Below are 16,290 nucleotides of genomic sequence, written 5' to 3' on the forward strand. Positions count from 1 at the left end.
GAAAAGAAAGAAAATAATTTGAATTTAAAGCTTGTGTAAGATGAAAAAATTACATACTGAAAGAACACTTATAAAATATTTTTAGGCCGGGCACGGTGGCTCACACCTGCAATCCCAGCACTTTGGGAGGCTGAGGTGGGTGGATTACCTGAGGTCAGGAGAGTTCGAGACCAGCCTGGCCAACATCATCTCTACTAAAAATACAAAAACTAGCCGGGCATAGTGGTACACGCCTGCAGTACCAGATACTCAGGAGGCTGAGGCAGGAGAATTGCTTGAACCCAGGAGGCAGAAGTTGCAGTGAGCAGAGATCACGCCACTGTAGTCTAGCCTGGTCAACAGAGTGAGACTCTGTCTCCAAAAACAAAAACAAACACAAAATGAAACAACAACAACAATATATATAGAGAGTCATAAGACTTTGTACAGTCAGAATAACAAAGATAAATACCAGGCCAGGCATGGTGGCTCATGCCTGTAATCCCAGCACTTTGGGAGGCAAAGTGGGCAGATTGTTTGAGCCTAGGAGTTCAAGACCAGCCTGGGCAACACTGCGACAACCCACATCTACAAAAACTACAAAAATTAGCTGAGCGTGGTGGTGCAAGCCTGTAGTCCTAGCTACTTGGCAGGGTGAAGGGGGAGGATTGATCGCCTGAGCCCAGGGAGGCTGAGGCTACAGTTAGTGGTGATCGTGCCACTGCACTCCAGCCTTAGTGACAGAGTGAGAAACCCTGTCTCAAAATAAAATAAATAAATAAATAACTAATAAAAAAGACCAGCTTGGGCCATAGAGTGAGACCCCATCTCTACTTAACAAAAATAAAAAATTAGCTGAGCATAGTAGTAGGGCCAACTGCTACTGGGGAGGCTGAGGCAGACATGATCATGCCACTGTACTCCAGCCTGGTCAATACAGTGAGACCCCATGTCAAAAAAAAAGAAAAAAGATCCCACAAAACAAAGATCAGTATCACCACACTGCTGACTTTGTGAGGTAGAAGCTAATACTGCAGAAGTTAAAGTTTTTGAAATATTTAAAATTCCAAACCACAAGTGTTAAGGTGACCCTTATGGAACTTAAAATATGTAAATTTATACTTTCATGTTTTTAAAAAAGGAAAAACAAACCAAAAGTAGGCAGGTAACATCTCCTCCCCACAAAATATACTTTAATAACCATCACTGTATATCTCTGACCCAAAGCACTAAAAAAGAAAACAAAACCAACTATATCTCAAAATGTATTAGTGTTCACATTGTGGTCCAAGTGAACAAGTTAAAGGATTATCACAGTTGTAAAAGTGATGAAAACTATTAGGGGATATACTATTTAGAAACTAAACCAAACGAAACAACCCATTTAGTAAAAATTCTGCAACAAGGTTCATGATAGGCATTTTGTCTTTTAGTGTTATTTCAGGAAGGATGGGCCTAATTAGCTATGATTAAAAATAGAAAGGGGTATGGTTTATGGGCCTATTAAAATACAAACTCAAAAAAATGTGCTAGTTATCTCACTAATTGTGTAAGGACAAAGGAGGAACTGTTTCCCCAAAGGAAAGAGTCACGTGCAATTAATAAAACTGACATCACTTACTTTTGATGCAAAACACAAGTGGCTCTCTAGCTCTTTGGTGGCACAGAATTGCAACATGTAAACTTCCGGTTTGTAGTCAACTTAAGAACACACTGAACACCTGGAGTACCTCTGGGTAATGTTTATACCAATTTCTTCAAGCCAACATAGTCAAAACCTGATTAAAATCCTGGCCGAATGGAGTTCAAAGCCTGCAAAATTATTGGCTCTCAGAAGCTAATGCCCAAAGTCCCTTTTGATTTCTCTGAACTTACAAAAAAAGCAAACACTACAATTTAGCACTTAGGTTCTTTAATTTGATAGACAAAATAGGCCCATGTTCAAAATGTAAAAGGCACAAAAAGATAAGTAGTGGAAACATAAGTCTTCCTATTCCTGTTCCCAGTCACCCAGTTTCTCTCTCCATGGCAGCCAGTTACCTGTCTGTTTCTTCTGTACAATTTAATTATAGGCTTAATGAAATGATGATTTCAACTGCTTATTCCTGTTTCATGATCATATATTATTGTCTCAAAAGGATTATAAACTTCTCAAAGGAAGGGATCAGTGTTTTCTGTCACTCACAACACCTCGCCCCGTGCTGAATATACTCATAGAACTTGATAGATATTGGTTGAATATGGCACCACCTTAGCAGCCTAAGGCTAAGTTATTTATAGTTGAAACCTAGAATCATTACATTGGCTAGAAACAGTATTTTAGATGATGTTAAGTGAGCAACTTACTCCCTACATTTCCTTTACAATATGCCAAAGAAAACAAAAGAGAAATAAGTGGTAAAATTTAAGTTTAGAGTACAGCTGAAATGCTTTTAGGACTCATAACATCGCAAGTCATACGGAGGAGGTTTTATTCAGTTAATTCTAACATCATACAAAGATTTTACCTGAGACTCTGAACCATGCCATTAGGCCAGTCTGATTTATTTTAATTCTCCCAACATCAATTTTTAAAAATCTCTATTTATGTTTACATTTCAAGAGTCTAGCAGGGATCAAAAAAAAAAAAAAAAACCAGTTGCGCATACATCATTTTTATAACAGTCTTTTAAGCTCAATGATACATCAGTTGGAGCAAATCAAGGTCCCTCACGATTTTCTCATTTCTGTTTTGAAATGCTATAGTATTTCAAACACCATAGCGAGAGCTGCTATTGTTATCAGGAATGAAAAATGTGACTCTAAACACCAAACTTTAGGAAATAACATTTCAAAACATCTCACTGAATAAGACTTTTTTTTTTTTTTTTTTTTTTTACAGTTACCTATTACAGACACTCTGGCTGCTTCATGGAAATTAAAATAGCAGGCCTTAATAGGTACTTACCTCCACCATACATGACAGCCAACATTATGGAGGATATCCATGACACTTCGCTGGTGGTGGCATGGAATATACTTTCAATCTCTTTGAAGAAGACAGTAATAGATTTGGGAAATGCATAAGAGAAGCCGATGGAAATGAAAGCTCCAATTACCACTGCCCAGCCCCAGCCTCCATCTGGGGGGGTGTATCCAACTGGACCTCCAACTGCTGGTGGCATTTTAAGTGTAGATAAATTCTAACACACAGGTCACATACAAATATCTGAAAGATATAAAATTAAAATAGTATGTCAATATAAGGCCCACCTATAAAACTTTTTTGTGAAACAAGAAATATAGCCAGGCGTGGTGGATCATGCCTATGAGTAATCCCAGCTACTTGGGAGGTTGAGGCAGGAGGATCATTTGAGGCCAGGAGTTCAAGACAGCCTGGGCAACACAGATCCTGTGACTGTCTAAGAAAATTTTTTAAAAATTAGCTGGGTATGGTGGAGCATGCCTATAGTCCAAGCTACTCAGGAGGCTGAGGCAGGAGGATCACTTGTACCCAGGAGTTTGAGACCAGCCTGGGCAACATAAGTAGACCCCAACTTTACAAAAAAATTAAAAAATTACCCAGACATGGTGGTGCGTGTCTGTGGTCCCAGTTAGTCGGGAAGCTGAGGTAGGAGGATCACTTGAACCTGGGAGGTAGTGGCTGCAGTGAGCTGTGATTGCACCACTGCACTGCAGCCTGGGTGACAGAGCGAGATCTTGTTTTGTTTTGTTTTTTTTGAGACAGAGTCTCACTCTGTCGCCCAGGCTGGAGTGCAATGGCGAGATCTTGGCTCACTACAACCTCTCCACCTCCCAGGCGGTTCTCCTGCCTCAACTTCCCGAGTAGCTGGGAATACAGACGCACGCCATCACCTCTGGCTAATTTTTGTATTTTTAGTAGAGACGGGGTTTGGCCATGTTGGCCGGGCTGGTCTCGAACTCTTGAACTCAGGTGATCCACCCACCTTGACCTCCCAAAATGCTGGGATTACAGGCGTGAGCCACCATGCCCAGCCCCGACACTATAGGTTTTAATATAGCCTTTGTAAGTTTTTTACCTTTTCCAAAACATATTCTTCCATACTTTCTTTTCACATTCTTTTATTTATGGCTGACTTAACGTACTAGGAGTGGGTGCCTGACTCGCTAGATATGTAGCAATTTACAAAAAAATAAGATAATTCTTTTTTTTTTTTTGAGACTGGAGTCTTGCTCTGTCGCCCAGGCTGCAGTGCAGTGGCCGGATCTCAGCTCACTGCAAGCTCCGCCTCCCGGGTTCACGCCGTTCTCCTGCCTCAGCCTCCCAAGTAGCTGGGACTACAGGCGCCTGCCACCTCGCCCGGCTAGTTTTTTTGTATTTTTTTTAGTAGAGACGGGGTTTCACTGTGTTAGGTAGGATGGTCTCAATCTCCTGACCTTGTGATCCGCCCGTCTCGGCCTCCGAAAGTGCTGGGATTACAGGCTTGAGCCACCGCGCCCGGCAAAATGAGATAATTCTAAACACCCAAAATTTTCACTTAACAGGCTGGGGAACTATCTCAGAAAAGTTTCCTTTTATCTAATAGCTTTGATTCAAGGTATTTTTTCCCACTATATGACAAGAAACTCCTAAACAACAGCTAGCCAATACAGTTAAAATCAGAAATATATATATGATGTCAAAAGATGGTAGTTTTAGGCCAGGCGCAGTGGCTTACGCCTGTAATCCCAGCACTTTGGGAGACAGAGGTGGATCACCTGAGATCAGGAGTTTGAGACCAACCTTACCAATATGGTGAAACCCCATTTCTACTAAAAATACAAAAATTGGCCAGGCATGGTGGCGTGCGACTGTAGTCCCAACTACTAGGGAGGCTCAGACAAGAGAATTGCTTGAACCCAGGAGGCGGAGGTTACAGTGAGCTGAAATCAGGCCACTGCACTCTAGCCTGGGCGACAGAGTAATACTCTGTCTCAAAAAAAAAAGTAGTTTTAAATCAAAGTTAACCCCTTTGTCTTGAATTCACTTAGTACTAATGAATAATGAATAGCATGGTTAGAAAATGTAACTTCCTGTTAGATTATTAATAAGGGGCAGGTGGGAGTGAGTGTTTTGTGGTAGGTTACCTGTTTTCTCATGAAGGTCTCCTTTACTTTTAATTAAGCCAACTTCCACCCTATATTACAACTTATCCTGTATGTTAGCAGGTCCATTTCAGAGTACTTCCACTCAGACTATATTACAGAAATGAATACAGGTCAGAGATGACAAGTTCACTATTGACTACCATGTTCTTTAGTCTATAACACAAACCCTTCTTCATAATATTAATACTCAACTCCAAAACACTGTTCCTTCCATCCCCATGAACAATTCAAATACAATTTAGGACACTGGATGTTGCGGGAGTATGATGAAAATAGCTTCATACAAGAAGTTTCCTGAAAAGCAGGGACATACTCACCTCTTACAAACAACATTCTACTATAGGTTCTAGCCAGTGCATGCAGGCAAGAAAAAGAAACAAAAGGCATAAAGAATGGAAAAGAAATAAAATAGGCCAGGTGCAGTGGCTCACACTTATAATCTCAACACTTTGGGAAGACCAATGTGGAAGAATTGTTTGAGGACAAAAATTCAAGAACAGCCTGGACAATATATCAAGACCCTACCTCTACATAAATTGTTTAAAAATTGGGTGTGATGGTGCACGTATGTAGTCCTAGTTACTTGGGAAGCTGAGGTGGGAGGATCACTTGAGCCTAGGAGTTTGAGGTTACAGTGACCTATGATCATGCTGCTGCACTCCAGAGCAAGACCTTGTCTTGGCTGAGCATGGTGGCTCACACCTCTAATCCCAGCACTTTGGGAGGCCGAGACGGGCGGATCACAAGGTCAGGAGATCGAGAGCATCCTGGCTAACACGGTGAAACCCCGTCTCTACTAAAAAAATACAAAAAACTAGCCGGGCGAGGTGGCGGGTGCCTGTAGTCCCAGCTACTCGGGAGGCTGAGGCAGGAGAATGGCGTAAACCCGGGAGGCGGAGCTTGCAGTGAGCTGAGATCCGGCCACTGCACTCCAGCCTGGGTGACAGAGCAAGCCTCCGTCTCCAAGAAAAAAAAAAAAAAAAAAATGAGCCTCACTTGGCCAGGCGAGGTGGCTCACGCCTGTAATCTCAGCACTTTGGGAGGCCGAGGCCTGGGGATCACTTGAGGTCAGGAGTTAGAGACCAGCCCGGCCAACATGGTGAAACCCCGTCTCTATTGAAGATACAAAAAATTAGCTGGGCATGGTGGTATGTGCCAGCTACTCGGCAGGCTAAGGCAGGAGAATCACTTGAACTCAGGAGACAGAGGTTGCAGTGAGCCGAGATCACGCCATTGCACTCCAGCCTGGGCGACAGGGGGAGACTCTGTCTCAAAAAAACAAAACAAAACAAAACAAAAAAAGCCTTGTCTCTAAAAAATAAATAATAATAATAATAAAGTTGTTTTTATTCAGATGACAGATTTGTATAAAGAACACCCTTTAGAGTTTTCTAAAGAGATGTTCCTTAGAACATCAAATAAGTGAATTTGACTAGGTCTCAGGATACAACATCAATAAACAGAAACCAGTTGTATTTCTATATACCAGCAATGAACAATCCAAATCTGAAAAAATTTTTAAATGCTATTGTAAATGGTAAACGATATAGAAATAATTCTCACAAAAGATATATGAGATATGTACACCAAAAACTATAATACTGAGAAATTAAAATAGATAACCTATCCTCTCGGACTGAAACAATCAATATTTAAATCAGGCAAAGATTTCTGAAGGAAAATAAAGAAACAACTATAAAAAAAGTTGGCCAGGTGCGGCGGCTCACGCCTGTAATCCCAACACTTTGAGAGGCTGAGGCGGGCGGATCACCAGGTCAGGAGTTTGAGATCAACCTGGCCAACATGGTGAAACTCCTTTTCTACTAAAAATACAAAAATTAGCTTGGTGTGGTGGTGCGTGCCTGTAGTCCCAGCTACTAGGGAGGCTGAGGCAACAGAATTGTTCACTTGAACCTGGGAGGCAGAGGTTGCAGTGAGCCAAGATGATGCCACTGCACTCCAGCATGGCCGACAGAACGAGACTGTATCTCAAAAAAAAAAAAGTTTAAAAATTAGAATTCAAAATATATGCAAAACAATATACCCAACAAAAGACATACCCAGAACATAAAAAGAACTTGCACAACGATAGCAAAAAGGCAAATCATCCAACTTAAAAAAAAGCAAAAGATCTGAACAGATGCTTCACCAAAGATACATGTATGATAAACAAGCACATGTAAAGATGCTGAACGTAGTTGGTTATTTAAAAATGCAAAATAAAATCACAATCTAATACATACGTACTAAAAATAAGATAGATAATTCCACGACTTTGTGGGGATATGAAGCCAATGGAACTCTCATTGCTGATGTTACAGTCCCTTGGAAAACATTTTGGCAGTTCCTTATAAAGTTATAGATACATTTAACATATGAGCCAGCCATTACAGCCACAGGTATTACCCAGGATTTATATAAAAATTCTCTAGCAGCTTGATGCATAATAGGCAAAAACTGAAAACAACCCAATGTCCATCAACAAATGAATGGATAAAAAATGGCATAGCTATATAAAAGAATACTACTCAGCAATAAAAAGGAACTACTGATGCATGCAGTAACATGGAGGAATTGTAAAAGCATTCTGTTAAGTAGAAAAAAAAGCTAGACAGAAGATTGTATTCTATATGGTCACATTTATATTAAATTCTAGAAAAGGCAAAATTGTAGCACAGGTTAGGCATCTGTAATCTGAAAATATGAAACCAAAATCTGAAACTTTCTGAACACCAGCATGATGCTCAAAGAAAATGCTCATTGGAAAATTTTGAATTTTGGATTTTTGGATTAGGGATGTTCAACTGCTTAAGTAACTGCAAATATTCCAAAATCTGCAAAAATCTGAAATCCAAAACACATCTCATCCCAAGCATTTTAGATAAGGGATAGAAAACAGATCAGTGGCCACCAGGATTCGGGGGAGGAGACTGCAAAGCGGTTTGGGGATAACTTTTAGGGTAATGGAAATTTATTATCATGATGGTGACAGTTACTCATCAAAGTGTACATTCAAGTTAGTAAATTTTATTATGTCGATTATACCTCAATAAAGCTCATCAAAACCAAAAAACAAAAGTTCAAGGACAGTGACAAAGGGAATAAAATTTGTTCTGTGCCACAGGGAGACAATACAGAAGCAAAAGGAGAGGGCAGGTGAACTTCTTAGTCTTGGTTATCTGGATGGTTAAAAGAAAGAGGAAGAAGACAAAGAGAATAAACAAAAGGAGACAAGAGGAGGGCAGAAGACTCTTCTGAGAATTCACAACTCAGGCCAGTGTGAGCTCATGCTTGGCAGGGGATTATCTGTAGAAAATCTTTGTGTTCTTCCAGAGATACATTATATTTGATTTTGCTAGCAAAGATTTCCCACAAACAAAGGCCTGCTAAACATAAGCTCACAATTGTGAACACATCAAGAACCAATTAACTGTAAGTAAATGCAATGTCAAATCAACAGTCAGACACTCAGGAACTACAGTCATAGAAATATGAATATTTAAACGACTAAAGACATAAAACAAGGCATTTAAAACATTAGAGAAAATTGTGTCTTTCTCTAAAAAAGATCCATTGAAGAAGATTAATTGATTTGAAATAGAACAAGAAATGGAAAGTAAAGTTGGCCGGGCATGGTGGCTCGTGCCTGTAATCCCAGCACTTTGGGAAGCCGAAGAGGGTGGATCACCTGAGGTCAGGAGTTCGAGACCAGCCTGGCCAAAATGGTGAAACCCCATCTCTACTAAAAATACAAAAATTTGCCAGGCTTGGTGGCACGTGTCTGTAATTCCAGCTACTCGAGAGGCTGAGGCAGGAGAGTCGCTTGAACCTGGGAGGCAGAGGTTGCAGTGAGCTGAGATTGCACCACTGCACTCCAGCCTGGTGACAGAGCAAGACTCCGTCTCAAAAAAAAAAAAAAAAAAAAGTAAGTCAAGTCAATGAAATTAATAACAGTTAACTAGAAGACTAGACATAGCTATATACAGAGTCAGTAAACCTTAAGAATAGGTTTGAAGAGATTAGTCAGAATTCAGGGGAGAGTTTCATTCTGAAGCTATGTTTTTAGAATGAAGGTTTTAGAATGGGAGGATCTGACATTTATCTAATGGGACTTTGGAAAAAGAGAATAAAGAGTGGAGAAGAGGCAACTGTCTCAGTAAATGAGTAAGGATTAATTACTAAGGATATTATTGACTTGAGGAACAATATAAATCCTCAGTTTGAGGAAACAAGATAAAGAGAAAAATCTTAGAAGACAACTATTTAGAAAATACAGATGACGGCCGGGCGCGGTGGCTCAAGCCTGTAATCCCAGCACTTTGGGAGGCCGAGACGGGTGGATCACGAGGTCAGGAGATCGAGACCATCCTGGCTAACACGGTGAAACCCCGTCTCTACTAAAAAATGCAAAAAAACTAGCCGGGCAAGGTGGTGGGCGCCTGTAGTCTCAGCTACTCGGGAGGCTGAGGCAGGAGAATGGCGTAAACCTGGGAGGCGGAGCTTGCAGTGAGCTGAGATCCGGCCACTGCACTCCAGTCTGGGCGACAGAGCCAGACTCCGCCTCAAAAAAAAAAAAAAAAAGAAAGAAAAGAAAATACAGATGACACAGCTAACAAATATTCATACTGACAAAACAGTCTTCTTGACATTTTGAAAAATTCTCACCTACCATGTCTTCAAATATTGCTTCTCCCCCATTCTCTTTTCACTTTTCTGAGACTCCAATTGGATATGGGTTGGACCTTCCCATGCTATCTACTCTCTTACTCTCCCTTCTATGTTGTCATATTATCATTCATTCCTTTGTTTCTCTGAACTTCATTCTGGATGGTTTCTTCTGTACTTTAGCTGTGTTTGGCACTAAAGATTAATGTGACATAACCTATGGGAAATAGCTGGCCAGTACTCATTTTCAAACCAATCAAGTAAAAGAGATTTCTATTAAACAAAAGCAAACTTCATTTTAATTGAAATAAATGTGTTGATACACATCTCTGTGATAACTATCTCATTTTTCTAATAATAATTCTTTTTTTTTTTTTTTTTGAGACGGAGTCTCGCTCTGTCGCCCAGGCTGGAGTGCAGTGGCCAGATCTCAGCTCACTGCAAGCTCCGCCTCCCAGGTTTATGCCATTCTCCTGCCTCAGCCTCCGAGTAGCTGGGACTACAGGCGCCTGCCACCGCACCCGGCTAGTTTTTTTTGTATTTTTTAGTAGAGTCGGGGTTTCACCATGTAAGCCAGGATGGTCTCGATCTCCTGACCTCGTGATCCGCCCGTCTCGGCCTCCCAAAGTGCTGGGATTACAGGCGTGAGCCACCGCGCCCGGCCTCTAATAAAAATTCTAACTTAGAAAACAGAGAAGGCGGCCAGAGGCAGTTGCTCATGCCTATAATCCCAACACTTTGGGAGGCCGAGGCAGGTGGATCACTTGAGGTCAGGAGTTTGAGACCAGCCTGGCCAACATGGTGAAACCCCATCTCTACTAAAAATACAAAAATTAGCAGGGCATGGTGGTGGGTGCCTGTATAATCCCAGCTACTTGGGAGTTTGAGGCAGGAGAATTGCTTGACCCTGGGCGACAGAGCAAGACTCTGTCTCAAAAAAAAATTAAAAAAAGGAGAAGGCAGGAGTTTGTTGTCCAGATGAAATAATTTTTCAATATTCTCCAGTATTTCTGACCTAACCCCTTTTTGGATTTCTATCATGGGACTCTCTCTAGGACTATGCATTCTGGAATTTTCCCTTCCTTTGAGATTTTTATTGCCTGGGACAGTGAACCACCATAAGAAATGGGATGAGTGAGAGATACACCTCTCTTTTGTAGTGGGTGTAAAGGCTTTTGGATAATTCAAGTTGGAAAAGAAAAAGTAGAGATCAGGCATCCATTCTCAAGAGGTAATTTTTAGCTAAGGTTATCTCTCAACCTGAGGATGTGCAGAATAATTCCCTCAAAAATATAACCCAGTTTAAAACCTGAAGGTCTTTGTCCTAGGGCATTTCATCTACCTAGGATTTGGGTGAGATAAAAATATTTACAAGTTAAGGTTTCCTAAAATTTCTACTGGAATGAATATGAATAAAAGGTATTTAACAGGTCAGCTCTGCTAACAGAAACAGCCTAAATTCTAAAATGATGTTAAATAAAACTGCTGCAGGCATTGATGAGTTTTTTCTTCTTCTAAGTATGAAAAAAGAGAACACTTGAAAATTTTCAAAGAACTACTAAAAAGATTAATTCATCTCAGAATATTTACACACACAGAACACCCACACACAGACAGTAGGGCTGTTTAACACATCAAGCTCTGACTGGAACAGCGAATACGTGCTGGACGTGATTAAACTTTTGAGTTTAGCTGCCAGCTATGATTTGTCCCAATTAAGGCAGTTACAATTTTTAGTCACTAAAGTTTGCCTCATCAAGTTAATACCTTAGTCCATAGTGCCAAAATTAGATTGAAAGCTTCAAGAAGCTTTAAAAAAATTTAAAAGGAAATAAGAAAGTATAAGAAATAAGAGTATACAAAATCATTATGAAAAACAACACTTCAAACCAGACGCAGATTCAACACAATTCTGCCACCACCTGACAAACGGCTATCCCTGTTAACTTAAAAATTCTGATGGTACATAACCGAAAAAACAAAAAGTCAGTTAATATGATCTAAGCGTATTATTTCCTTTTAAACTGGCAAATCTCAGCTATAAACAGAAGGGCTCATTCAAAAAGTAAATTATGAGAGCAGGCCCCCTTGCAGAGTACTCAGAGTTCCCTTGAGAAAACAGAGCACACGCATTCTTTGTATGCTAAAGCCCAGAGGCTAAAAGAGACTAAAGTTTAAGATTTTAATCCTTACAATGTGCACAGTAGCTTTCCCATCAGCTTAGCTATTATTGCCCAAGAATGATGGGGAGACTAAAAAACAAAGTGATAGGGTAATGAGAAAAATTCATCAATTCATCTTGTAAAGGATGATAGAAAACAACCCTAACTTTTCTTGGCAATGACAGTGATAAGAATGACCTTCTAGATTTTCTGATATTTTTTTCTCGTAACTCTTTTTTTTTTTTTTGAGACGGAGTCTCACTGTCGCCCAGGCTGGAGTGCAGTGGCCGGATATCAGCTCACTGCAAGCTCCGCCTCCCGGGTTTACGCCATTCTCCTGCCTCAGCCTCCCAAGTAGCTGGGACTACAGGCGCCCGCCACCTCGCCCGGCTAGTTTTTTGTATTTTTTAGTAGAGACGGGTTTCACCGGGTTAGCCAGGATGGTCTCGATCTCCTGACCTCGTGATCCGCCCGTCTCGGCCTCCCAAAGTGCTGGGATTACAGGCTTGAGCCACCGCGCCCGGCTTCTCGTAACTCTTATAAATTGTGCTAGTAAATTAATCTGGAAATCCGAAGCTGTGCTCTATACCCGCCGTGTCCTTGCCCGACTCCCAAAGAGAAGAGCTACAAAAGCCTTGAAAATAGTATTTATGATGTTATGTACACTTTCCTCATTAACACTTAAAGCCACTGTCAGAGGCCAGGCGCGGTGGCTCAAGCCTGTAATCCCAGCACTTTGGGAGGCCGAGACGGGCGGATCACGGGGTCAGGAGATCCAGACCATCCTGGCTAACACGGTGAAACCCCGTCTCTACTAAAAAATACAGAAAACTAGCCGGGCGAGGTGGCGGGCGCCTGTAGTCCCAGCTACTCGGGAGGCTGAGGCAGGAGAATGGCGTAAACCCGGGAGGCGGAGCTTGCAGTGAGCTGAGATCCGGCCACTGCACTCCAGCCTGGGCGACAGAGCGAAACTCCATCTCAAAAAAAAAAAAAAAAAAAAAAAAAAAAGCCACTGTCTTTTCCTAAAATGACAACGACCAGTTTGTGAATTTAAAAGAAGCAGAAAGTATCCAAAACCAATAACCTTAAAATAATGTGTTACCAAGTATAAACTAGTTTTAGGTTTCAAATTCACACGGAAACATTCAAATCCAGAAAGGCTGATTTCCTGAAGCTATTGCTGCTAAAGTAGATACTTGTTGCTCTCTGTAACTAGCCCTAATCCAGCTTCATGGTTTACAGAACCACCTGTCCCAAGTTAACTTCCAAGATTCAAAGCCTAGACCTCACTTTGTCGTTTCTTTTCCACTTGGAAACCGAATACATTGAGGAAACCAAAACAATGAAAAAAATCAAGCAGAAAGTCCAAGTCAAAGAAGGAATATAACTACTGGATCTGGCTAGCCAAACGCTCAGCAATTATGAAATGCATAATTTTGCTCAAACTGCATATAAAGAATCTTAAAAAATGTAAACCTGTCTCTGCAAACTTCCAACTCTCTTTACCTACCCTGCCATTCTGGGAAAATCCTATCCACATTACAAGAAGTTAAATATATTATGCTTATAAGAGAAATTAACAACTTGCTAACTAAATTGCTTAAAGAAGGATTTTAGGCCTATCTTTCAGAATTCTGTTTATGATAATTGATTTTAGATCTTGCTTTTAATTCATATTTATAATCCCTTAAAAAAATCAATATTTTAGTTAATAATTTCCAGTTTTAAATTATTTACATAGACCACTCTACCAATAAACAGAAAGCATTTCTTTTTTTTTTTTTTTTTTGAGATGTCATCTCATCCTGTTGCCCAGGCTGGAGTGCAATGGCATGATCTCGGTTCACTGCAACCTCCGCCTCCCAGGTTCAAACGATTCTCCTGCCTCAGTACACTCAGTAGCTGGGATTACAGGCACACGCCACCATGCCCAGTTTTTTTTTAATTTTTTTTTTTAAACTTTTAGTAGAGACGGGGGTTTTACCATGTTGGCCAGGCTGGTCTCGAACTCCTGACCTCGTGATCCATCTGCCTTGGCCTCCCAAAGTGTTGGGATTACAGGCATGAGCCACCGTGCCCGGCCAACATATTTCTTTTTTAAGATAGCAGATCTCCAAAGAACAAGAGTTGGTAAGGATGTGGACAAAAGGAAACCCGTGTACACCGTTGGAGGGAATATAAACTGGTGTAGCTGTTATGGAAAACAATATGAAGATTCTTCAAAAAATTAAAAATACAATTACCATTTGATCTAGCAGTCATACTTCCGGGTATGTATCCAAAGGAACTGAAATCTGGATCTCAAAGAGATTACCTGCACACTCCCATGTTCTTTGCAGCATTTTTCACAATAGCCAAGACATGGAAGCAACATAAATGTCCATCTACGGAGGAACAGATTAAGAAAATGTGGAAAATACATATAACAGAGTATTACTGGCCTTAAGAGAGAAAGAAATCTGGCCGGCCACGGTGGTTCACACCTGTAATTCTGGCACTTTGGGAGGCCAAGGCAGGCAGATCACCTGAGCTCAGCCTGCCCAACATGGTGAAACCCTGTTTCTACTAAAAATACAAAAATTAGCCAGTTATGGTGGCACACACCTGTAATCCTAGCTACTTAGGAGGCTGAGGCAGGAGAATTGCTTGAACCTGGGAGGCAGAGGTTGCAATGAGTGGAGATTGCGTCATTGCACTCCAGCCTGGGCGACAAGAGGGAAACTGTCTCAAAAAAAAAAAAAAAATCCTGCTACTTGCGACAGCATAGATGGACCTGGAGGACATTTGTTAAGTGTAATAAGCCAGACCCAGAAAGACAAACTTTGAATGATCTCACTTATATGTGGAGTCTAAAATAGTCATAGAAGCAGAGAGTAAAATGGTGATTGCCAGGGCCTGGGAGGAAGGGGAAATGGGAAGGTATTGATTAGAAGGCACAGAATTTCCATAATACAACAAAAGTTTGTTCTGGAGATATACTGTATAATATAGGGCCTATGATTAATTAACAAGACTGTATTGAATTCTTAAAAATGTGCTAAAAGTGTAGACCTATGTTAAGTCCTCTAAACACAACAGGAAAAAGCAAAACAAACCACCAAGAAGAACAAATGCAGCAGAAGGAAATTTTGGGAAGTGATTAAATTTATGGTACTGATGGTGATGGTTTCACAGTTGTACACTTATGTCCAAATATATCAAGTTGTATATATTAAATATCTACAGCTTTTTGTATGTCAAACATATTTCCAGGAGGCAGTTCAAAAAAGACAATGACAGTATGCAGCCCAAGATCACAGGAGAAAAATATTAGACATATGTCCAGAAATTCATAAATTTATCTTTTTTTTTCTGAGTTCACTTTCTGTTGTTCATTGTTATTTGTCAGTTGTTTTTTTTGCAATGGCGTGATCTCGACTCACTGCAACCTCTGCCTCCCGGGTTCAAGTGATTCTCCTGCTTCAGCCTCCTGAGTAGCTGGGATTACAAGGGTGTGCTACCATGCCGGGCTAATTTTTGTATTATTAGTAGAGAAGGGGTTTCACCATGTTGGCCAGGCTGGTCTCGAACTCCTGATCTCAGGTGATCCACCCGCCTCAGCCTCCCAAAGTGTTAGGATTACAGGCGTTAGCCACCGTGTCCTGCATTTGTCAGCTTTTTAAAATGAGTTATGTATTATTTCTTTCATTATTCTAAATAAAAACTCAGCTTCATACTCCCTCCACTCCCCACCCCTGCCCACCCCCCGGCCCAAAAAGACAACAAATCTAGAAAGATTTTGTTCCAAGGCAACCTTAAGCAGAAATGTATTTGGAAAAGGGAGTATTTTAATAGCATTTTCAGATAATTGAGGATATTCCTCTTTGATACTACACCAAAACTTGATGGGTGATTTATTTATTTATTTTTTTTAAAGACAGTGTCTCGCTCTGTCACCCAGGCTGGAGTGTAGTGCTGCAGTGGCTCACTGTAGCTCCTGGGCTCAAGTGATCCTCCCACCTCAGCCTCACGAGTAGCTGATATTACAGGCGCGAAACACCAGGCCTGGCTAATTTTTGTATTTTTTTTGTAGAGATGAAGTTTTGCCATGTTTCCCAGGCTGGTCTTGAACTCCTGGGCTGGTTCAAGTGATCCGCCGGCCTCAGCCTCCCAAAGTGCTGGGATTACAGGCGTGAGTCACTGCCTGGCTGCTAGTTTCATGATGATTAGTTTTAAGTGAAATCTAAAGACCTCAATCTTGAGAGTCTTGAGGTCCTTGAAGGGTCCAAAAAAAACCCACACTTTGAGAATGGCTGTTTTTTAAAATCATTAATTCAATTTGATCGCAAAAGTGACTAAATTGATACCTAATGGTACCTAATGGTTTATTCAGACT

At 40.8% G+C, this 16,290-nt stretch overlaps 1 protein-coding gene across 2 annotated transcripts in view; it reads right to left on the minus strand.

The window, feature by feature from the left end:
• Positions 1 to 16,290, minus strand: part of SLC16A1 (solute carrier family 16 member 1) — a 43,624-nt gene that overhangs the window by 11,725 nt on the left and 15,609 nt on the right. For both annotated transcript variants that reach the window (XM_010359044.2, XM_010359045.2), the window contains exon 2: positions 2,927 to 3,187. In XM_010359044.2, coding sequence (XP_010357346.1) covers positions 2,927 to 3,143 — 217 coding nt within the window. In that variant the 5' untranslated portion in view covers positions 3,144 to 3,187. The remainder of the gene's footprint in view (positions 1 to 2,926; positions 3,188 to 16,290) is intronic.

The sequence above is a fragment of the Rhinopithecus roxellana genome, chromosome 8, assembly GCF_007565055.1.
Source record: "Rhinopithecus roxellana isolate Shanxi Qingling chromosome 8, ASM756505v1, whole genome shotgun sequence".
NCBI lineage: Eukaryota > Metazoa > Chordata > Mammalia > Primates > Cercopithecidae > Rhinopithecus > Rhinopithecus roxellana.